General features: G+C 44.7%; 1 protein-coding gene across 3 annotated transcripts in view; it reads right to left on the minus strand.

The window, feature by feature from the left end:
* Window positions 1–1,789: 1,789 nt before the first annotated feature.
* The window catches only part of Slc16a9 (solute carrier family 16 member 9), a 36,000-nt gene continuing 12,556 nt past the window's right edge, over window positions 1,790–25,233 (minus strand). The window contains exons 3-6 of one of the 3 annotated variants that reach the window (XM_041656609.1): window positions 16,477–16,620; window positions 11,007–11,102; window positions 3,475–4,365; window positions 1,790–2,947 (exon numbers count right to left, since the gene is read on the minus strand). In XM_041656609.1, coding sequence (XP_041512543.1) covers window positions 2,769–2,947; window positions 3,475–4,365; window positions 11,007–11,102; window positions 16,477–16,620 — 1,310 coding nt within the window. In that variant the 3' untranslated portion in view covers window positions 1,790–2,768. The remainder of the gene's footprint in view (window positions 2,948–3,474; window positions 4,366–11,006; window positions 11,103–16,476; window positions 16,621–25,233) is intronic. The other 2 variants (XM_041656610.1, XM_041656611.1) reach the window with 2 other exon arrangements.

The raw sequence follows: 25,233 nt of genomic DNA on the forward strand, positions 1-25,233 counted from the left end.
CACAAAGAGATCCAGGCTCGTTTTGCTCTTGAAAATTACTTTCCTTGTGCTTCTGCATTAGAGCGATTGTATCAGGATAGTTCCATTTTGTATTATAACAGGAGAGCCAGTTACCACATCCCAGGGTTGTTGCAAGAGAGAAACAGCATAAGCCAGGAACACATTGGCGAACCGAGGAAGCAGGACACAGTGGTACCTACACGCCCAGCATCTCAGCTAGTGGAGAGGCCCCGGCAAGACTGCATTGGAGCCTCGGAGCCCAGACCAGCCTGAGCAGTGGGAGACCCTCACTCAAGAAGAAAGTCCTGTATAATTGGTGAGGTCATAAGTCTCCTTTCCTCGGTGCCAAGAAGGATCTTGCAGGGCTGACACATGAGCTCCTCCAACTCAGGAGTCAAAGTAGTTCAGTACACTGGGTTTGAGTCACTCTGGCCCAGTCTAGAGGGAAACTAGATCCATAATTAAATCTATATACGTGCGTTCCCATGGCGGGTCACTGCATCGCAGAAGGAAGACAAAGCGCTGAGAAAAAACAAGCCAAAATATTTCACCATATCTTGAAATTCATTCCCTAGACCGTGACTAGTGCATACACAGGCGATATTGATAGGAGGGACACATCAGGGCAATTGTCACCATTGATGGATGCAGACACCAGTCAAGTCAAACCTTTCAGGCCACTGAATGTCCTGAACACAATATTGACCAAAACATGACCTTGACTATGAACACATATAAGGTTTATTTTATTTATTGCTTTAAAAAAAATCATAGCTATACATTTTAAAGTTTTTTTATATTTATGTATGTGTGTGTGTGTATGCCACTGGTACACAGGTACCTGTGGGAGACAGAAGAGGGTGTCGGATCCCCTAGAGATGGAGTTTTATTTTTATTTACTAACTTTGATAGACAGAAGAATGAGGTACGGAGAACTTTCCAGAAGTTTGAGTGTGGCGCACAAGTCTAACGTGCTTTGAGCCCCATTATTGCATCACGGAACAGAACCGACTACACTAGGAGATCTTTCTCCTTGGTTGATGACACCGGACCCAGCTGGTCACTGACCTCAGAGAGGCGCTGTGGGGGCTTGGGTAACAAAATGCTTCAGGTGCCTGCAAAAGAAGGCAAGGTAGCTGTACAAAATAATCTCTCACAGTTTTTTTAAAAATGAAAAGACAATTTTGGCACAATAAGAAGGAAGCCCTTACTTTAAAAACCCTTGGCTATCTGTTTTAAAATACCTGACTGCATGATGTATCTTTTTTCTTTTTGCTTTTATTTAAGAAAAGGAAATGTTTGTCTATTGCCAATCTGTTTTGTTTCTTTTTTTTCCTTCCCCTATGGTGCTGTGCCCTCACTGCTCCCCAGATCTTCAGCACAGCCCCCCACTGTTGCCAGTCTCCAGCTGTCCTGGAACCCTGTTACCCGAATCCCTGCAGAGTTCGCTAAAATATGGATCATTGGGCCAACATGCAGAATTAAAATTAAAAGTATAGTGCCAAGCATTTCAGTTTCTGAAGGGTCTGTAGGGGATTCTGAAGTTTGGCGAAAGTGAAACCCATTTCTGTAGAGGAAACCCGTTTGTTTCTCTCAAGTTTGAACTCAAACTTGAACCCATGTCTATTTATTAAACATTATTTTTGCCCTCCAACATTCTTGGGATTAATGAAGGTTGGATGAGTATATCAATTTCTCTTCACCCTGGCTTTCCCCATGTCTAAAAAACACATAGAGCATTGGGGTTTTTTTTGTTGTTGCTATCTTTTTGGGTTTTTTTTTTTTTTTAAAGCACTGTCCATAAACTAAGATGCAGTAGTGGAAAGGCCCAAGAGAAAGCACCACGGCTTCATTGGAAGACATGCAGGGCCTTGCAACCCATTCCCACGGCGCTCAAAGCAAACGGAAGCTAGGGATGCTTCCCACTTGCCCAACGGAATGGCTCAGAGGTGTATTTCCAAGCTGGAAACCAGCAAGTCAGCAGCTCTTAGGAGATATCAGAGAGAGGATGCTGACCAACATACCAGAGAGCGAGGTCCTAGGGAGCAGGCCATGCAGAAAGACTGCTGGAGGAATTGAACAAGTTCACACACAGTGAACACCGAATGTCCCACAGTGCTTCAACAAGGACAATAAAACAGAAAACCGACGATGGCAGCTGCGATTTAAAAAAATCTTGTCTAAAGTCTTCCAAGTCTTAGTGACATTGTAACTGCCGCTTTCATTGCTGGAAGTGAGATGGCTCAGTGTCTTCTCTGGACTTGCGGGTCTGATATAGAGGAGACAACAATTATTCCTTAGGGGTCTTCACAAATATCCCGCCATGAGGTGTGCGTGGTTTAAGACAGGAACTTGCGTGGTTTAAGACAGGAACGTGCGTGGTTTAAGACCTTGTGTGTGGTAGAGCTCCCGGGGAAAGCAGAGAGACACAAAACTTCTTCACCCAGAGAAAATTTGGTGAGGCGAGCCAACAGCTTTACACCCTGAACTCACCAACAACAGTAGTAAAAGAGAACACTCCCACTTCTTCAGGGAGGGGCGTACAAGGGGTAAAGGTTACACACGCAGTACATAAAAACAGGCTATGTGGAAGTACAGTCCCCTTCAGAGTCAGCCGAAGTGTTGCTCTAAGCTCTTGACTCTGGGGAACCTGCCTAACAATTTGTTAAATTATATATATATACATACTCATATATACTATATATATGTGTGTGTATACATATAGTATAAAGTAGAAAATAGAGAAAATAACGCCTTTTAATATCCCTCTAAACATTAGAGGCAACTTTGTAGAAAAAGGCTGTTGGCGCTGGCTTAGGGAGCTTCCTGTTGCACACGTCCCAACAGGGCAAGGCGGCAAGCAGCAGGATGAAGCCCCCCAGCAGGACACAGAAGCCACTGAAATAGAAGGCGATGTCATAGGTCTGCGTCCAGTCGTAGAACCAACCTGAGAAGACAGAGAGGAAGAGTGTGACTTTCACAGAAGCAGTGTTTGTATGTGATTACGTGTGCCTATGTACGGTTGTGTGTGCCTATTTGTGGTTGTGTGTGCCTGTGTGTGGTTACATGTGCCTGTGTGTGGTTACATGTGCCTGTGTGTGGTTACATGTGCCTATCTCAGGTGTGTGTGTGTGTGTGCGTGTGTACTGAGTCAGGGTCTCATGTAGCCAACACTCACCATATACCAAAGATGAGCTTAAACTTCCCACTCCCAAGGGCTAGGGTTACAGGTGTGGGCGGCTCTCACACCTGGCTTTAGACAGAGCTGGAGAATAAACCTAGAGCTTCCGGCACGCTAGGCAAACCCCCTTCCAGCCCGGTTACATCTGCAGCCCTAGCCAAACAATCTTGAATAAACTACTGTGAAATAATCCACTTTGCTTGGTGCAAATCTTCACTACTGAGAACTTCTCTATCAGGAACTGTCACCGTGAGGAACTAGAAACTGAGCTGACTTGAAGATGGGCATCTTACCAACAATCGGTGGCCCGAGGCTGTTCCCAAGTCCAGCGAAGAACATGAGGATCCCATAGGCGTGGGCTAACTTGTCAATCCCTACAGTCTTAGTGGTCACATACGGGAAGATGGACCAATTACCAGTAAGAAAACCCAAGATCCCAGAAAGTATCGCCAGGGTGATGTAACTCTTGGCAAGGGGGATTGCACACAAGGCCAGGCCCGTGATGATAAGGGTGGCTACATAGAGGTACAAGGTGTTGACCCACTTGAAGTCAGCCATGATGCCTAAAAGAAGCTTGCCCACGGCTGTCATAATGCCGATGATGGAGATGAGCGGCATGGTGAGGTCCTCTTCCCTCACGTTGGAACTTCTCGCGACGTCCTCCATGAGCAGCGATGGCGGAAACCCTCCGATGTCAAAAAGCAAGATGGCGATGAAAAGCGCCGCGAAGACTTTGTTTTTAAAAAGAGACACGGTCTCGCCGCAGTAGTTCCTATATGACTGCCATTTCCTCTTGGCAAGCTGCTTGCAAAAATAAGTCTGCTCCACAACCTTCTTTTTGTGCGCTGCGGCTGTGGGGTTTTTGGGGTTGTCCCGTGCCCAGTCACCGTTGGGCAAGGTGTTGGTGCATTTATCTTCGGTACTGTAGCCCTTGTCCAAGATGTTCAGATTTTCTTCCAGGCTCTTCTCTTTCTCACTGTACGTGGAGTATCTCTCTAGAACGTTCTCCGGAGCTATTTTTTCAGGAAAAGGGCAGACGGGAGACTGCAAGGGCCTCATCAGACTGCCACAGGCGAGTATGTTTAAAGCCAGCGCGCCCACAATAAGTAGGCACCCATCCAGGCCGTAGAACTCTATCAGCATCCTCTGCAGAGCAGCGTAGATGAAGAGGCCCACGCTCGAACCTGCAAGAGAGCAAGAAGCTCTCAGTTTTAGTCTGATCGTTTCTATTGCCTTAGGACACGCACTGGTGGCGTCACAAGCACACTTATTATTTACACTGGTCCTCACGATCCCTTAGTATTTAGCCACAAGAACACGGAGATTGCAGGACAGCAGTACTCACAGGCCATTCATCTTCAGAATCAACATCCAAAGACCCTGTTTGTATTCAGGAATTATTTTATTTTAAAGTTTTTTTTTTAAATTTAATTTTATGCCTACGCACGTTTTTGTGGCAGGGTTATATGTGCACCACATACGTGTAGTGCCCATGAGGCCAGTAGAGGGCATTGGATCTGCTGCAACTCGAGTTACAGACCATTGTTAGCCGCCACATGGGTGCTGGGAACCAAAGCCAGTGCTCTTAACCACTGAGCCATCTCTCCAGTCCTGCCAGGATTTATCTGATTTTTAAATTATATGTATGTGTCTCTGTGTGGAGTGGGCACCCACAAAGGCCAGATCCCCTGTAGCTGGGATCACAGGTGGCTGTGAGTTGCCTGATGTGGGTACTGGGAACTGAACTTGGGTCCTCCGTGAGAGCCATAAATACCTTTATCTGCTGAGCCGTCTCTCCAGCTCCCTGTTGCGTACTTTGGATACATGATCTCATTTATTATTTGTAATGGTCCTATTGAGTACATCCTACTATAACCCCCAATCTACGAATGATGTGAATAAGGGCTGGAGAGCTCGAGAAATTTACCACAGTTCTCAAAGTCGTAAACCAACATAATTCAGTCAGCCTGACTCCAGGAACCCATGGAATTTAGTTATTTCAAAATTTTTTAAATTACAGCTTTGTTTGTTTGTTTAGTGTGTATTTTATACAGCCACACACTTTCCACAGCGTGCATGTGTGTGCATGTGTGTGTGTGCATGTGTGTGTATGTGTGTGTGCATGTGTGTGTGTGCATGTGGGTGGGTGTGTGCATGTGGGTGTGTGCGTGCATGTGTGCATGTGTGTGTGCATGTGTGTATGTGTGTGTGCATGTGTGTGTATGTGTGTGCATGTGTGTGCATGTGTGTGTGCATGTGTGTGTCTGTGCATGTGTGTGTGTGCACGCACGCGTGTGTAGGTCAGAAGACAACTTTTGGGAGTCACTTCTCTCATCCTGTAACGTGGGTCTCAGGACTTGAATTCAGGTCATCTGGCTTGGCAGCATAGGCTCTCCCCACTGAGTCATCTCGCTAGTCCTACCGAACACTATCTTTGACTACCTTTTACATTTATTATGTACTCCGCTCTGTACTATGTCTTATTGTCTTCGTGAAAGCAAATCTTTACATTCCATTTTTAAGATGACTGCTGTAGATTAATTTTAGGATATTAATAATGGTTTGATCATTTAAATTCATTGCTGAATCACTAGAATGAGTGATTCGTATTCTTAATGCATTGGTATGGGAAGAGGCTGACATGGGATTTGATGGAGTGTTTCAATTAGTATGCTGGCTTATATACCACACAGGGACAAATGCCTCCTCTTCAGCATCTATTTCCCTAAGCACACCACGATGCTGTTTAATTTATGCTGTTCTTGTTGGGTTCTTATTTCATTTTTTTAAAAATTGAGCATTTAAAAAATTTAAGTATCCCCACGAAACGACATATGAAACAGCAGGAAAATGTAAACAGGCTAATTTTTTAAAATTCTGAGTTGGATGATCATAACATCCATACTCTAAAAACTCATCTCATCAAAAAATATTATAACCAGGAGCAAAGAGATGATGTAGCGGTTAAGAACACTGGTTGCTCTTGCAGAGAACCCGGGTTTGGTGACAGCTCACAACCACCTGTAACTCCAGTTCCAGGGGAATCGAGGTCCCTTTGGTCCCCTCAGGCACTGTAGGAATGCGATGCACAGACATACATGCAGGCAAAACACCCATACACGCAAGATAAAAATAATAGACAAATTTCTCCCCTATCTTTGAAAAGTGGTGTGTGCTCCAACAGCTAAACCCGGTTCGGAAAACAAAGAAGGGAGCAGAATGGGCAACCTTAAGACTGTTGTCCTGTGTCTTCACCATGAACGCTTTGTTTGTGACTTCTACCTAGTGTGCCATGCGACAAAAATTCTCATAAGACGTCACACCATTAGACCCTAAACGTGTACTTTTAAAAAGATTTAGATTTAGTGTCTACGGATGTTTTGCTTAAATACACATGTGTGCACCATAAGTACACATGTGTGTGCCTGGTGCCTAAGGCGGTCAGAGAGGGCATTGGATCCCCTGGAACTGCCATAGCGATAGTTATATCCTGCCATGTGGATGCTGGGAACCAAAACCTGGGTTCTCTGAAAAGTGGTCATGCTCTTTGACCGCTAGTCTCTAGAACATCGAACACGTTCTTGGTATTTTAAAAGTTCTGTTTTCGTGGCAGAGAGCTGGATCGGCAGAGAAAGACACCTGCCACCACACCTGAGGGCCTGAGCTCAGTGTCTCCGACCCACATGCTGGCTGGCAGACGTGTACCAACTTCAGCAAGTTTTCCCATGACCTCTGCCTGAGCTGGGGCAAGTGGTTGCACATGCTCACATTCATACACACATGTACACACACACACACATGCACACACACATAAAGAAATGTAATTTAAGGTTCTGCATTCTGCCTTGATCTTGAGAAAGTATTGCCATCGCTCACCAACAGAGTTCATCTGTCTTACCCTGAAATACATCCAATTACTTCAGCAGAAATTATTAACAGCTACAATATGCCTTGTGATGGGGCAAGGCAAACCCTAAATCTCTGCCTGTGTCCCATGAGCACGTGGCCATGACTTAGAAAGAGGTGGCGATTCTCCAGGGTCATGGGAACCGATTTTAGAGTTTCCTCGCGGTGTTGTTTTTTTTTTTTTTTTTTTTTGGAAAATGCAAAGCTCTAATTTTTAATCGTCTACAAGAACATCTTAATTGAAAAAATAGTCAACATACAGAGCAAAGTGAGAAAAAAACACTAATTAAGCTCTCATCCCAGTCTAGATTTTGAACTACTACGGAGAGGAAAAATAATTACTGTTTAGGGAACCTAAACACTAAGAGACACGCACGTGCACTAATTCGCTCATCAATACCCATTGTTTCAGGCTTTTCCCTAAGAGGACAGAAGGCAAGCATCTAAGACACCGTAAGCATACAATGCCCATCTGTCCCTGGTATTCAGCTCTCCCTGGGAAACACAGAAACACCAGACAGGAGACAGCACGGCTATTTATGGACACTCAGTTTCCCCAAATGTTCACACATTATGAAATGTTCTTTTCACTTTTAAAAATGGGCTAAAAATAGAAAAACCATGCAGTGTACAAAAGCAGAGGGTGAGGCAGGTTGGAGGAGAGGGCTATTTTCTAATCCCGACTCACCACCGAAAAGATCACCATCCACAACCTTCAGGGGTTTGTTGCTGTTAGTTTTGAAACAGGTGTTGTTCCCCCACTTCTTCCCCAAGGATTCAGAGTTGACCTTGAACTCAGCTACCCTGCCTCAGCCTCCTAAGTGCTGGGCCCGCAGGCATGCACCACCAGGTCAGGCTAAAACCTTTATAATATGCTTATGTTTCTACGTTTTACCCCTTTCTACTAGGGGGTTATGTGTCAAGGCATTGACTCATGGTTTCTTTTGGAAAAACTACTAAGATTTTGCTTCTCTGTGATCTCCTGAGATGAAGGGTGTTTCATGCCTGGCTCTACATTAGTAAACTGTTAATAGAGACCCTTCAGATGGACTGCCCATGGGTATTGCAGTTTTGATTTGCTGGGCTACAGTGCACCCCCTCTTCTCTGCCCTCCAGACTGAGTGCCAAGCCAGAGCCACACAACAGCAGGAAATTTCCAGTGTCTTTGGCATCAGTAAATTTGGACACAGCAGGATATTCTGGTCACAGACACAATCACTAGCCATCCTACAGTCTGCATGTGCCAATAACCAAGTGTCATGTCTGATATCACTGTTCCCGTCTTACAGTGCAGAAAAGGGAAACACTGAGCAGTGAAGTACCTTGTCCGACACCAACCCGCAAGTGAGTGACCAAAATCTAGCTCCAGGATGCTGGAAAGATAGCCGTTAGGAACACGTTCTCCAGTGACGAGCGTGGACACAAGCCCCCTTCCCTAATCCGGAAGCTATCTCCAATGAGAACCACTCACAAATGAAAAGTTGGTTTTCTCTAGTAGATGCCCAACAGAAAACGAGCCCAGTGATGTTTTCGGAGGTGTTTTCTTTTTGTTTTTATGTTTATTTGTCTCCTAATGCTTTGCCTGGGCACACTTGTTTTTTTTAGTTTGTTTGTTTGTTGATTTTTTTTTCTTACCCTACAGGCCTCTTGCTTCTATGTTATGACTTCTGATTTTGTGTTTTAGGGAATTTCTGTGCACACAAATCTGTCTCTGTGCCTACAAGAGCTTCTCGTGCTTTTGTTTGGCGCTTGTTTTTCTGTTTGCTTATTTTGTCATATTCCAGGCTTTTTTTATTTTGTCTTGTTTTATGATTATTTTTTTTCTTGGGTGGAGAGAACAAGAAGGGATGTGGATCTGGGTGGGTAGGGAGGATCTGGGATGACTAGGGGGAGGGAGAGCCATAAACAGAATATATCATATGAAAAAAAATCCATTTTCCATTTAAAATAAAAACACTTCCTTCTCTTGTGGAATAAGTTCCTCAAATTGTGGTGACCCCCTGCCACAAAATAATTTTCATTGCTACTTCATAACTGTAATTTTGCTACTGTTATGAATCATAATGCAAATATATCTGATATGTAAAGGGTCCTTCAACCCATCAGAAGGATCAAGACCTGAAGGTTGAGAACCACTGCCCTAAATAGACTGCTATAATATCAGTCACAGAGACTGATACTACCTTAGAAGTTTTTTTAAATCCATCTAAAACATTAACTACTACCCCCAACATACCTGGAGGAGGTCATAAATTATATATAAAACTTACATGTTTTTCTTTGTTTGTCTGAGACAGGGTTCTCACTACATATAGCCAAGGCTGAATCCATGGTCACAAACCTTCTGCCCCAGACCTTTGTAATTAAAAATATAGGCTCCCACACAGGGCTTAAAATCTATATTTTTATATGCTATTTTACGCCTTCAGCTATCATGTGTTAATTCTTAGAGAAAAATTAAGAGTGTGTATGGCTTGGATGTGTAGCCAGGTGAGTGAGACGTGCTCAGAGAGCAGGGCTTTAGGCGGGATTCTGTGCTTCACTACGTGGTAAGGCTGACCTCAGCCTCTGACAGTGGCTGCAGCTCTTGTTTCCTGCCCGTCCTTCCTTCTTCCCACAGCAGACGCTTTCATCCGAGCGCTCTTCTGCAGACAACCGGGGAGCAACTAGAAGCTTCTTCAGCAGCCATCACTCTGAGGTCTAGTACTCAGGTCTGTCATTTATGGATCTGGGGGTTTTCTTGTTTGTTTGTTTGTTTTTGCTTGTTTGTTTGAGTTTTGTGGTGATTATTTTGTTGTTGTTGTTGTTGTTTTTTTGAGACAGGGTCTCTCTGTGTAGCTCTGGCTGTCCTAAAACTTGTCCTGTAGACCAGGCTGGCCTGACCATAAACTCAGAGAGATCCATCTGCCTCTGCCTTCCAAATGTATAGTGAATTTTTTTTTTAAAAATAAATAAAGCTTGCCTAAAGATCAGAAGGGCAAAGCTAAGCCACTAGAGGTCAGGATTTGGGAGACAGGCTGGTCTCTGTGAGTTCAAGGCCACCCTGAACTATACAAGATCAATGCAGAAATAAATCCAGGTGATGGTGGCTCAGACCTTTAATCCCAGCACTAGAGGGAATATAAAATAGGAAGGGAAAAGGCTTAGTCTGTATAGTCTGCAGTTGCCCAGCCCTGGTAGAGGTAAGACTTCTCTAATGGCTTGGTAGCTCTGCTTTTCTGGTTTTAGGACAGAACCTCAATATCTGTCTCTGGGTTTTATTATCATTCTACTTTTGGTGCCCAACGTGGGGCTTGAACCCATGACCCTGGGATTAAGAGTCCCATGCTCTACCACCTGACCTCTCAAAGGCTCTGCTACTGCGGAGAGTTGCCATTTTCCCTTTTATTATTTGTGCTACATAAGTGCTTGGATTAAAGGCATGTGCCACCCCTGCCTGGCTTGGGTTTCGTTATTTGTGCTACATAAGTGCTTGGATTAAAGGCATGTGCCACTCCTGCCTGGCTTGGGTTTCGGGGTTTTTGAGAGCTATTCCTATATTTATGGTAGAAAATAAATTTTCCTTCTAGGAGTGCTATTTAAAAAAAAAAAACAAAACACTTTGCTTTCTGACTGACTGGCCGCTGGGCAGAGGCTGGTTGCACACACATGTTTCACACCTCTTTGCTCTGTTTAAAATGTTAACTTGTGGGCTGGAGAGATGGCTCAGTGGTTAAGAGCATTGCCTGCTCTTCCAAAGGTCCTGAGTTCAATTCCCAGCAACCACATGGTGGCTCACAACCATCTGTAATGAGGTCTGGTGCCCTCTTCTGGCCTGCAGGCATACACACAGACAGAACATTGTATACATAATAAATAAATAAATATTTAAAAAAAATGTTAACTTGTGACTATACTGTACTTAATTTTGAAAAGGTACCTGTTGAAATCAGGCCAAGCGCAAGGCCTCGGCGGCTGTCAAAATACTGGCACGTGATGGTCACTGTCGCGGTGTATAACAAGCCACATCCGAGACCTGCATATAAGAAGACAGCAGGAGTTTAGACAGGTGCACAGCTTCAATGCAAAAGAAGAAAATGAAGGGTCCCCACCCAGAAGCTGTGGAACCTGTTGCCTAGACATCAGAGTCCCCAGACTCCTCTGTCAGTGTTGGGGATTCAATGGATATCTGAGAAGCAGCATTTTTCTTCACCCGCCTTAACATCAGAGTCAAGCAAAAATAGAAATTGCCCAATTTCTGAGGTACAAAAGAATAATTAAAAAAAAAAGAAGAAGAAGAAAAAACATGTAGGGCGGTGGTAGCTCACACCTTTAATCCCAGCACTCAGGAGGCAAAGGCAGGCAGGCCAGACTGGTCTACAAGAGCTAGTTCCAGGACAAGTTCCAAAGCTACAAAGAAATCCTGTCTTGAAAAACAAACAAACAAACAAACAAACAAAATACTTAATCATGCCTATATCTCAGGTCTCTCGGTCACGTCTAGCTCTTTGGTTTTATCTTTTAGTCTCTGTGAGTACCGGTGAAATCTGGTACTAGTTGCTGGTTTTCCATCAGCGTCTATCTCATTTGGCTTCCCTGAATTTGCTTTTTACCATTTTGCAATGGTATCAAGAAAAAAATATCTATAGTTACTTGAAAAAAAAAAAACAACAAAGCCCTTCTCTGGGGCTGGGGAGATGGCTCCGCTGTTCAGAGGGTACACTGCTCTTGCATAGGACCTGAGTTCAATTCCCAGCACCCACATCAGACAAACTACAACTGCTCAACTCAGGCTATGGGGGATCTGACTCCCTCTGCTGGCCACTGTGTGCACCTGCATGCATGAGCACATAGCCACTTAGGACAGATGAATGGAATTTAAAATAAAATAAATCTTTTTTTTATTAAATTTATTTATTTATTAAAGATTTCTGTCTCTTCCCAGCCACCGCCTCCCATTTCCCTCCCCCTCCCCTAATTGAGTCCCCCCCCCCTCAGCCTGAAAAGCAATCAGGGTTCCCTGTCCTGTGGGAAGTCCAAGGAACCCCCCACCTCCATCCAGGTCTAGTAAGTTGAGCATCCAAACTGCCTAGGCTCCCACAAAGCCAGTACGTGCAGTAGGATCAGAAACCCAGTGCCATTGTTCTTGAATTCTCAGTAGTCCTCATTGTCCGCTATGTTCAGCGAGTCCGGTTTTATCCCAGGCTTTTCCAGACCCAGGCCAGCTGGTCTTGGTGAGTTCCCAGTAGAACATCCCCATTGTCTCAGTGTGTGGGTGCACCCCTCATGGTCCTGAGTTCCTTGCTCGTGCTCTCTCTCCTTCTGTTCCTGATTTGGACCTTGAGAATTCAGTCCTGTGCTCCAATGTGGGTCTCTGTCTCTGTCTCCTTTCATCGCTTGCTGAAGGTTAATATTCAGGAGGATGCCTATATGTTTTTCTTTGGGTTCTCCTTATTTAGCTTCTCTAGGATCACTATCCTGTGTGAGGTAAGCCAGACACAAAAAGAGGAACATGGGATGTACTCACTCATATTTGGTTTCTAGCCATAAACCATGGACATTGAGCCAATAAAATAAATCTTAAAGGAAAATGCTTTCCTTTTCCAAATACTTTTTTGGTGCATGAAGGTTTGTATTTTTCTCACGTAACTTCAGTCAAAAACCAGTCACTGCAGCAGGCTGAGTAGATAGACACAGAGAACATTGTCTCCTAGAAAGCCAGAGTGGGGTGGAAAATCCTGACTCAACTTGATCAGAGTAAGAAGCATCTAAGGGCTGCTGGACAGTGGTGGCACACACCTTTAATCCCAACACTTGAGAAGTAGAGGTAGGTAGATCTCTGTGAGTTCGAGGCCAACCTGGTCTACACAATGAGTTCTAAGAAAACTTAGGGATGTTACACAGAGAAACCCTGCCTTGAAAAACCAAAAAGCATCTCCCAAGCCGCAAATGTATTATATTTTATATGTAATATGTTAAAACATAATACACTAAATAAATGTACGCTCCACATCATCTGAAGTTCCTTAGAGTCCTGAGGAAGAAAATTAAAAAGTTCCAAGACGCTAAAGTTTCCAAACTGTTGTCTTAAAGCCTTCTCTGGTAGCTGGGCACCTCTGATCAAATTCTAGCCGGAAGCAAACTCCTGAGAAGCATAATAATTTCAAAATCAAATAACCACATTTAGGCAAATTCAGCCAGTGTCAGAAACATCATGTTTTCTCTCCTCCGTGGCTTCTAGAGTTTAGGGCAACTGTCTAGGGGACTGATGGGAGAGGGAGGAGAGGGGGGCTGGTAGGAGGGGAGGAGGAAGAAGAGGAGGCTGAAGGGAACGTGTAAAATACAATATGAACTTATTCTTATGTGACGCAGTCCCATGGACAATGAAGAGACAGATGAATTTTTTAAAGCCTGTACTGCTGAGTATTCAAGGCATAAACACAAGTGGCATGTCACTGTTCCTTTTGCTTAAACAAGTGAACATAAAATGTAATTCTGTGGCCTAATGAGTGTTTATTCCACCTAGAATGTGCTTGATCATCTACATCTGGATGAGATACCAACTCCAGAATATATCTCTCTCTCTCTGTATCACCCCACTCTGAGAAAATGGAATCAAAATGGAGTCATTCTTATCAAGCCATAAAACATAAATAAATAAATAAATAAATAAATAAATAAGAAGAGTATGAAGACCGGGTTCTGGGACACGTACCCCTGAGAGAAAGAGCTGTCAAAAGCCGTTCACAAATGACCCTGCAACCCACACACAAAAATCACTGCCAACAAGGACTTCTGCCCAGCAAGACTTTCATTCTGGACCATGGCCACCTTAGGACAGATTCCCATAGCCAAGGATTTTTGTTGGAAACAACTTCAATAATTCTCTTTCTCTCCCCTTTATAGACTTCCTGAAGCACACCCATCATTGCCGAAGCTGTGTGCATCCCCATTGCCACGCTCTTCAATCCTTGCATAAACCCAGATGATCCTGGAAGACTCTCCTGCAGCTATGCAGCGGGACGTATGAGTCAGCCAGAGTCTAAGCCCCTTATCACACCCACAGCTTGAAGGATCCACCACCTGCTGCCAGTTCATCCCAGCACCTCTCGTCTGAACTCTGACCTCCCCCTAGCTCCCTGAGCCTTCAGCACAATAAGCTGCTGCCTAGTGGCACACATCACTCTATGCTTCTGCAATAAAAATGACAGAAGACGCACCGTGTCCCCACTGGGGTTCTAACAGATGCTTTGACATATTTGCAACTTCCTAGGTGACATATGCATTCCTTAAAACAAAACAACAACAAAAATATGTAGGAAAGGCAGCTGTTGGGGACTGGGACACTAGCAGCTCCGCCAGAGATTCTGAGTTTGGTTCCCAGGCATCTCAAAACCGCCTGGAACTCTGGCTGTTGGGGATATGATGCCCCCTTCTGGCCTCCGCAGGCACTGCACACACACACATTGACTCTTTAAAAGGTTGCTGTTTGTACAACACCGCATCCCAGTCTGAGTGTTTGGCTCTAGGTGTCTTCCACTACCCTCAATTCTCTTCCAGTGACCATCCACTGACCACATCCTACCTTTCCCTAGAGACTTGGGTCACATGGCCATCCCTGCATCCTTTCTCTGCACAGACACACAGTACACCAGCACCAGACACTGGCTTCACATTGTCGGTGCCCTTGCTTCTGCTGTGGGGCCAGTTACGCACAGAGAGTCCATCCTTATACCTGGATGACCAGCGCCACGACTCTTGGATTCTCGCTTCTGACACTTAGCACAATCACATGGGATTAAAGGACATTGAAAATGTAAACATGCATCATCCGTACCTAGAATATAGCACTGAAAGCGGCCATTGTCTTGGTATTAGCTTGTACTTTTCAATCGAGTCTATGGCATATACAGTCATATACTATCCATAAAGAAAAAGCCTCAGGCAATACTAAACATCATAATCATAATGAAAATCAGACATGGTGATGCACACATGTAATCTCAAAACCAGGGAAACTGAGTCAGGAAGATCTAGAATTCAGAGCAGACTGGGTCACATAAGGAGATCCTGCTTCAAAACAAAACAAACGCAACCCACACAACATCATAGTTGCTCAACACAAGTGCACAGCCAGGAGAATCAGTTCCATCTTTGGCTAGAATTGGTGGCACACACCTCTAATCCCAGCGCTCAGGAGGCAGACCACCCAAAGCTGCATAGTGAGACCCTGTCTCACAAAGAGAAGAAAAGCAACCAGGCGGTGGTGATGCACGCCTTTAATCCCAGCACTCGGGAGGCAGAGGCAGGCGGATCTCTGTGAGATCGAGGCCACCCTGGTCTACAGAGCGAGTTCCAGGACAGGCTCCAAAGCTACACAGAGAAACCCTGACTAAAGAAAACGAAAAAGAAGAAAAAAATATAATTGACTTTGATGATAAAACCATTTAAGTGAGGACTGGGGGAGAAGCTTAGGGTACTACGTTTGCTAAGGTGAATATACAAGAAACGGCCATCATCTCATTTGCATAATTAAAATAACAGAACCAGGTCAGAACTCCTATGGCCATGGCCTAGCGGTTTTCAACATCAAACACCTTTAAATACAGTATATTACAAAGGGATTTTCATGAACTGTTGCGTGGTCCAGGCTCGTTAGTCATCCGTTACTAAGTCTTCATCAAGCATCCCCACTCTGCCATCCTCTTCACTCTCACACCTCATCTTTAAAAATCCCACCTTAGATGTCAACCAGAACTTCTGGATTGGGTACTGGCCACAAACTGAAACTCCGCTGCCCACTGGTGCTGAAGTCCCAGCAGCAAACAGAGAGAAGTGACCAACATCAGGAACATCTGAGCTTATGTTCTTCCTGTCTCACTTTTCCTTGCAGAAATATAGAGAGGAAAGCTTGAAATCTCTCCCTGTTCCCTGCAGTGGGGCATAGGGGGACTGTTAAATGTGTTTATCCTAGGGCTAGAGAGATGGCTCAGCAGTAAGAGCCATCTCTCTCCCCGGCTGCTCTTCCAGAAGACCTAGGTTCATTTCCCAGCACCCTCATGGCAGCTCATAACTGTAACTCCAGTTCCAGGTGTTCCTTTGCTCCCTTCTGACTTCCCTGGTCACCAAAGCATATGCATGGCTCACAGACATGCATGCAGGCAAAAAAAAAAAAAAAAAAAAAAAATCGATACACATAAAATCCTAAAAGAACAACAACAACAAAATTTAATGTGGTTAACTCTGCCAGCGCTTGGGTTCAATGGGCAGATAGTTCCCAAAGTAACAACTTTTAGAGGTAGTCACTGAACGTGAGGCGTTCCCTCCTCAGATTAACTTAATAAAAAGAAGACACCAGTGAAATGGTGCGGAGCTGGAGTTGGAAGTCTTATGGGGGCCAGGTTCCTTACCTACGACGATGCCATAGGAAAAAAACAGAAAGTAGATATTGGGGGCAAGACTGCTCAGCATCAGGCCTCCAGCCACCAGGAAGCCACTGAAGATGGTGACGGATCTCGCTCCAAAAGATGACACACAGAGACTGCAGACGGGACCTAAAAGAAATTGAGACCTTCACTTATGGAGCAGTGACCCCTTTCTTACGACCACATGATCCATCCACTGTCAGTTCAAAACGGCTCCATCACAATGCAACCCAGGAAGGCAACACCTATGGTTCTGAGCACTCTAGATGCTGCTGCATGCTAGAGGCTGCGGCACACTAGACATTTATGCATGCTAGATGCTGCTGCACGCTGGACGCTACTGCATGCTAGATGCTGCTAGATGCTAGACAATACATGAGTTACTCTGACTAACAGTCACACTCCACAGTTAGCCTTATTGCAGCCCTGGAAAGTAGATACTGTTGCTATTCCCCTTTTTTTTTATAAAAGGATGGTGAGTTCACTGTGGAGAAAGGTGATTACTAGCGTCAGATTTGAGCTAGGGATTGGCTTTCCCTCTTGTCAAGTTGTTGTATCTCAGGCAACAGATTCGCACTCCCCGAGGCTTAGTTTCCTCATCTGCAAATTGAGACCAACAGTTGTCACCTCCTGCAGTTCTGTGCATGGCTGACCGATGGTCAGGAGTTATCCAAGCCTGAATTTGTTCAGTGTAAAGGAAAACCACCGTGTGTGAAACAGGTCTTGAGACAGATTGTGTCTCGCTGGCGCTGTGCCAGAGGAAATGCTTAGAATCATAGCACCACGCAGATTGGAAATGAAGGGTGTTGAAGAGTCGGCCCAATAAGCTCATTTCATGTGGAAGGAAAGAGAAATCCCAGGAAGGTGCCTTTCTACTGCATGGCAGGACAAAGAACCTCAAAGCTTGCAGTCCAGGATGAAGGGAAGTCTGGGCAGGCACCTGGAGGCAGCAGCTGAAGCAGAGATAGAGAGAAATGCTGCTTACTAGCTTGCTTCCCATGGCTCGCTCAGCCTGCTTCCTTGAACCACCCAGAATGGTGCTCAGGGGCGGCCCCATGCACAGAGGGGGCCTGGAGCCTATCACATCAATCATTAATCAAGAAGATGTTCACGGCCTTGCCCACAGGCCAATCTGATGCAAGCTTTTTCTCAATTGGAGTTTCCCTCTTCCTAGATCCCCCTAACTTGCATCAAGCTGACAAAACCTGTAGCAGGCATAGCAGTGTCCTTGGCTGGCTCACTCTGTGTTCTCCAAATGGGACCATGGTCTAATTCATGTGTGCGAAGGCCGTAAGGAAACAGCGGGTGGGATACAAAGGTGGGAACGATGGGTAATGATCTTCACAGAATGTACCTAAACCAGTGAAGTGTAACCAGACTTGGTCAAGTCCACCTCTACGGAAAAGGACACACCTATGAGTCTCTATCTTAACAAACAAGATCTCAACTACAATAACCAAGCATTGTTCCTCAGCACCAGGCCAATCCCAGATTTCAATCAAACAAATCAAAGAACTGTTTTCCAGGGAGATTTCTGTGTGTGTGTGTGTGTGTGTGTGTGTGTGTGTGTGTGTGTGTTTCTTTATTTATTTATTTAAGTTAAGATACCGCCACCGCCTCCCATTTCCCTCCCCCTCCCCCGATGAAGACCCCCTCACTCATCACCCCTAAGAGCAATCAGGGTTCTCCAGGGAGATTTCTTATGTGGCTTTGAGTCTTCCACTTCATAGAAAAGACCTTTGTAATAAAAGCGGTTTGCCCAAATTATGAACCATGGAAAATGATGAAGATGAAAAGAGAGGCTTGCTGGTAGTTCAGTTTGAGATATGCCAAACAGAGTAACCAACGATCAGTGCTGCTCCAGTGGAGAGTAAAGATTCTTCTAGTAAGGAAATGGTAATAGTCGTGAGGATACCACTTCAAAATACAAGCCAGTAAGAGGACCATGAGAGAGAGGCAGAGCCGCAGAGCCTGTTCTGGTCACCTGTCCTCAATAAGCCAATTAAATGAGCCAAATTAATAGGGAAAGGCAGAAAGGGGGGATTTATTAATGTGACCAGAGTGGAAAGAGAGACAAAGAGATCCAGTGACCTTCCCAACCCCGCCGGGGACTGGGGTCCTGACATGAGGGTGGAGGGTTAAATAGAAAGCCAGAGTTACATGCAGTCCAGCAGCAGTGATCTCTGCCCACCCCGGCCTCAGCTCCAAGTCTCTCCAGAAAGGTCACGTCACAGGATGTAAATGCTTCTCTGGAGACAATTCCTTCTCTGGATTCCCCCAGATTCAGCCCTGACTGTTCTCAGTAGGAGGTTCCTGAGGAAACTCTAATTTCTGAGAGTCCATTGTTTCCAAAGTCTGATCCTCAAAGAAAGGGACAGGAGAATCTCTTTAGAATATTTCCATTGCCTGAAAAAAAGGCAGGTTACAGGGTGTTTGGGGGATTTTGGAAGAGAACCTGAGCCTTGAGAAGGCAGTGAAGTATGTTCCCAGTCACAAACGGGATGCAAAAGCAAACACAAAGGAAAGAGTCTCATGGCTTCAGTAGTCGTGTTATAATGAGAAACGAAGAAAGGGGAAGCTAACACAGAGATCATTGCCTTTGGGAATGAGGTTTGTTTGCATGAGAGGCCTCCAGACCACGATTAAATGTGAGGGAGTATCAGACAGAGATAATAGAATAAATAAATCAGAGATTCTCAACCTGCGAGTCACGACCCCCTTTGGGGGTTGAAGGACCCTTTCACAGAGGTCGCCTAAGACCATCAGAAAGTACAGGTGTTTACATTATGCTTTATAATAGTAGCAAAATTACAGCTATGAAGCAACGAATAAAGTAATTTTATGGCTGGGAGTCACCACGGTATGAGGCACTGTATTAAAATGTCATAGCGTTAGGAAGGTTGAGAGCCGCTGCAATAAGTGGAGGTCTAAATGTGACAGGGCCTTAAAGGGGAGGGGAGGCTTCTCTTTAAAACCTAGAAGGAAGTCTCATTAAGACAGGGAATGAAGCCGGGCATGGTGGCGCATGCCTTTAATCCCAGCACTCAAGAGGCAGAGGCAGGCGGATCTCTATGAGTTCTTAGACCAGCCTGGTCTCCATTAACAAGTTCCAGACCAGCCAAGACTGCAAAGTGAGACTCTATCTCAAACAAACAATCAAAGCAAACTAAAAACAAACAAACAAAAAGACAGAATATGTAGTTCTAAGAAAGAAATTATGCTTTTTGTCGGAGGAGACAGTCATTACATTTCTCTCCTTGTATTTATCTCCCCTAAAAAGTTTCTGAGGACCCAGAAAATCAAAGGCCAACCAGGACTGCTGTGTCAAAGCCATAAGTTAGCCAGCATACAATGAGAGATAAAATACAGTGGCAAACAGCTGTGGACCTGGTGTGCAACAAGGGTTTTCTGACAGAATGATCCAGGGCACATGAGTGCCTTAAGTCTTCCTTCACCACAAGGAGCCCAGGGTGGCAGACTCTTCACCCCACTGACATCGTGAATTTCAGATTCACCCTCAGAAAGATAATCTTGGATCACATATACATTGACTGACTCTGTTGGCTGGTTGGCCTGCTGATATTTGTACAAATTGGTGCCCAAAAAAAGTAACCAAAACTCACTTAGCCACTGGCCCAGAAATGCCTGGTACATGGGGACTGGCCTCTGCCACAGACTCCCACAGAGGGTGGAAGTCAGTCCTTGAAGGAGTTAAGGGGGTCCTTGGCAGCTCAGGGCTAGTCCTCATAGGCAGCCCCGACAGCCCTCGCAGCACTCTGAGCTGGTGTGCCTGCCTGCGCTGGCTTAGTCTTCTACTGACTCACGCTAGCAGGGGCTTCGCAGGCTGGAGGAATTAAGAACCAAAACTGGGAGAAGGGGGCTGCTAACTCTGCCTTGACCCTCACACTAAAGGATGAAAAGCATCCTTCCGTTGTTTCAGCAATGAGGTTGACTCCATTCTTCTCCTTGAACTGTGTGTGTGTGTGTGTGTGTGTGTGTGTGTGTGTGTGTGTGTGTGTTTGGGAGGATGCTTTAGCACCTCTCAGAATATGGCAAAGTCATTACTGTCCTCTGCTTCAGTGACCTGCCACTCCTTCTGTGCTCATCCAGATCCCCCACAGAAACAACACCAACAGGAAACAGACACTAATAGATTTATTGTGAGAGATCTGTGGGCTAAGGGCCAGGCGATACTAGGCAAGTCTAAGTGAGATCTGTAAGGGCAAGCCACCAGGAGAGGCCAGCTGGGACTCTCGGGTATAGGCTGAAGCTGTAGGCCTCAGGCAGAACTGTTGTTTTCTGGGAAAGCTCCATTCTCTTCTGGAGTCCACTCTGATTATCTAGGATAAACTCTCTCTCTGAAAGCCAAATGAGTCTTAAAACAAAAACAAAAAAACCTTCCCAGCAATGCCAGCTTTAGGACTTGAGTAACCAGAGGATGAATGTAACCAAACTGACCCAGAAAACCAACCATCTCGTCTCCCGGCATAAGCCCTCTTCTTCAGCCAAATTCATCTCACCACAATGTGTTGAGAACAGCACAGACCCCAGGTCTTAGCACCCAAGGATTCGGCAAGGCCTGCTGGCTTCCCTGCCTGGCTACTCATGATGATCCATCCTCTGGCAGCCCACCCACCTCAGACAATCTCCACACTAGTCAAGAAAACAAAAAGAGGATCAGGTAGTGGTGGTACATGTTTTTACTCACTTGGGGGGCAAAGGCAAAGTGGGGCTCTGTGAGTTCGAGGCCAGCCTAGCCTACCGCACAAGTTCTAGGACAGCCAAAGCAGAGAAACTGTTTTGGAAAACAAACAAACATATAAATAGATAGACATAGTGTGCATATACATATATATGTATATATATGTGTATATATATATATATACACACACACATACACACATATGAAAATGAGGACTGAAGAGGTCACTCGGTTGATAAAGTGTTTGCTATGCATGAAAACCTGAGCTCCTCTCCAGAACCTTCTAGAAAGAAGGGTTTGGTGCTTTATGCTGTAATCCAAGTGCTGGGAGAGGAAGGACAGGAAGTTCCCAAAAACTCATTGACCAACCACCTCAAAGAATCTGAGAATTGAAGCTGGCTAACACCTGGGGAAGAATTTAAAGTTGATCTGCAGTCTCTATATGCATCCAGAAGATCATGTACCAACACACACACACACACCAGCCCTGAGGCAAGACACTGAAATCATAGCTGAAGCAGTCAATCACACTACAGAGAACACCGTCCACAGCTGAACTTCTGACCGAGGCCTAGACACACCCACCTTGGGCACACTGGACCTACGAAGCACTGTTAAGTTCTGCTGACCTTCAGAACAAGAATCTCCTCTCCACAAAGGACCCGGACTTCGTCTTTCACTCAAAACAGCCCAACTGCCCTCAGTGCCAATCAGAAGTCCTGACTCACAAGTCAGGCAACTTTCAAGCGCTTGGCTATGACTAGGGCTGCAATCTGGGAAACTCCAGAGCACATTGTCAAGGCTCTTTAAGCCTGCTCGCTTGGGTTCCAATCTCAACCAGCCTCCAAATAAACACGATTTTCTGGCATCTTACCTAGGTTAACTTTATCCTTAGTCAAGAAACTCAAGAGATGGAACCACTCTTGCTAGTCACCTTGGTATTTAAGAAGTCTCAACCCATACACACACACACACACACACACACACACACACACTTCCAGATGTGTTTGCTCTTCTACCACTTATTTTAAACAAGTTCTTCCTTGAGCTCTCAGAGTTTCTCTTTTCTATGTTCATCCTCAAAAGCTTTAAGTTGAAAAGTCCAAATACCTCCTCATCTTGTAGCTGGCGTCAGGCCCAAAGAAGGTGAATGGCTTGCCCAAAATCACCGGACTAAAAGGTGATTGAGCGAGGACTTGAGATCGACTCTGACGTCACCTTAGATCCTTTGGAGTACTGGTTCTCTTCCTGATTTTGTTTATGTTTCAAATTCCATACGTTTTAGATTTTTTTTTTTTGCTTGAAGGAAGTGAAAAGTTCATTTTTCTAAAAAGCCAGCAATTTGGCTCTGCCTCATTTAGAATACATTCACTTTTACTTTAATAGTCCCATATATATATATATATATATATATATATATATATATATATATTAGCAGCCCATTGACATACGCTTCAAGATCAATGAGATAATTTGCTATTGATGTTCTTGAGAGCATCAGGAGGTTAGAGAGCTGTGTAAGAAAATGAGTTCACGCTGCCCAAGTGATTTCCCGATACACTTGGCATTTCCTGGATGCCCCATGAAAGATAATTTGTGCCACACAGACGACAGAGTTGGCAGCCAAAAATTTGCCTGTACAAAATGAAGTTTGCAACGGTCTCTGTGTATTTTTAAATGGGCTCATGCCTGAGAAATACAATCATTTAAGAGAAAAATCAGAAATCAGATCAGACAGCTAATACTTATTAGATTGGGAGCTTAACTCTTCCAAAAGACCAGCATAGAGTGCTCTTCCTTGTCTGTGTTGTTCTAGGAAGGTGTGAGCAGGCGCACAGATTATCAACTGCTGCATTCAAAACACAGCCAGAATTCTTGGCATTCCTAAACATCTTAAGAGACTTGGAAGGGCAGGTTCAGCATCACAGAAGCCTAGACCCGAAGGACTGGACTCTAAGGTAGGGCAGGAGGTAGTCCTGGGGCTCTTGAGTAGCTCAAGGGTGGGTAGAGGACTGACTTGGTTCTGGGTCAAAGCAACCTAATGGCTCCAAAGGGCAAACATTAAGATGAATTGCCAAGCTGGCTTCTTAGACTAGATAAGGCCCAGCTTCTAGGGCTATGATCGGCTGTCACTGCCATGAAATTCTTAGGAATTCTTAAGCAAGAAGTCTCTGTTTTCATATCTCTCTGGGGCTTATAAATTCTGTAGACAGTCCTATTAAATTGAAGATAGCTGGTCCTGGACATTGAGACAAATGTGGTCGACCTAGAAACTTGGAGATGTTGACCTAGGAACTTGGAGATATTGATCCAGGGACACGGAGATGTTGACCCAGGGACACGGAGATGTTGACCCAGGGACACGGAGATGTTGTGGAGCTACTGGTTAGTTTTGGTCTTTTGGTTTTTGTTTTTATGTCTTATTTTGTTTTTCGAGACAAGGTTTCTTTGTAGCTTTGGAGCCTGTCCTGGAACTAGCTCTTGTAGACCAGGCTGGCCCCGAACTCACAGAGATCTGCCTGCCTCTGCCTCCCGAGTGCTGGGATTAAGGGCATGCATCACCACCGCCTGGTTTTCTGGTCAGTTTTTAAGGGAGACCAACTTCAGCTTCTACACCAGTGTCCACGTTCCACATCCCAGCTGCCGTCAACTTCAGCTTTTACATCAATGTACACACTCCACATCCCTCTCTTCTTCCTCCTGAACCAACTCCAGAACAAGCCTGGCCCTCTTACCATATGCTAAGGGAAATATAGTTGGAATTATCCTTTGATTCTTTTCTGCAAGCCCCAATAATTACAGTTCTGGTTGAAGAATTTGCTAATAGAAACGAAGAAATATAAGAAAACTCTGTAAGATCTATCCACACCAGGTTGTTTTCTAGAAGGCCATGTGTTCAAATCTCTCTATGAATGTACTAGCCTCTTGTGCTTTGACAATTTTACAGGCAGTCTTTCTTTTAATTTTACAACTGCACATGTATGAGTGCGTGCCTATGTGTATGTGTGTGCCCTATGTGTGTGCAGGTGTCAAAGGAGCCCAGAGAACATTGGATTCCGTTGGAACTAATATTCCAGGCAGTGGTGAGCCACCTCATATGGTTATTAAACAGACCGGATCCTCTATAAGAACAGTGTGTGCTCTCAACCACTGAGCTATCTCTCCAGCCTTGCAATCTTTATTTTTTTAAAAACGTTTTCAAACAAATCCTGGACAAATTCCTGTTTCTCTTGATTCTGGAACGTCACAATTTTCTCCATTTGTTTAATCGTGTTTAGTTATTTTATCTGAAAAGGCCAGAGGAGACTGCGGGGTTGTCCCCAAGACTATGCATCTTGTTTTGGTATTAAAAACTGGATGCCATTGGGGTTTTTTTTTTCCACAGCAACCCCCTTAATAGCCAAGAGACAGACATATCTTAAAAGGATGACTAATGCAGGCTTGTTTTAAGCAGACTTTCATAAATCCATTTCAAAACTTAAACACCCCTTATGAGCCACCACACCCAATGTTCCCAGTTTCTTCCCAGTTTAGAGACTAGGTTTTGTTCCTGGAATCACGGTAAGTTTGTAGCACACAGGAAGACTCCACGGGTACCATCCCATCTCTGCCTGTCTTAGCACACAGGAAGGGGCTCCAGGGGTACTTACCCACCTCTGCCTGTATCATCAGTCCATTGGTATTTAAATAATGCCAGATAAGGTAGAGAGATAGTCATTAAGAATTACTGCAGAATTCAAATTGTGACTCCAGGCACCGAAGTGATAAATGATATTCATGGTCAAAAAGATAAATTTTAAAAAATCTTTGCTGTTTGCTTTAAGCACGGAAATCACCATTACACTGCAAACTACTGTTTACCAAAATAGATCTACACATAAGCCCTGTGAAAAGCCTAAAGAACATCACTACGGGAGGTACGACTGCCCTTGCTGTGTGATACTTTTCTGAGAAGGTCTTTGTAACTGATGGGCACGTGAACAGAACCTAGTGCGGAATCCCAGACAAGTCAGAGCTTGGAAGACACAGAGATCGCCTGC

The sequence above is a fragment of the Microtus oregoni genome, unplaced genomic scaffold (assembly GCF_018167655.1).
Source record: "Microtus oregoni isolate MIOR12 unplaced genomic scaffold, Mior012 000007F_ref0000211, whole genome shotgun sequence".
NCBI lineage: Eukaryota > Metazoa > Chordata > Mammalia > Rodentia > Cricetidae > Microtus > Microtus oregoni.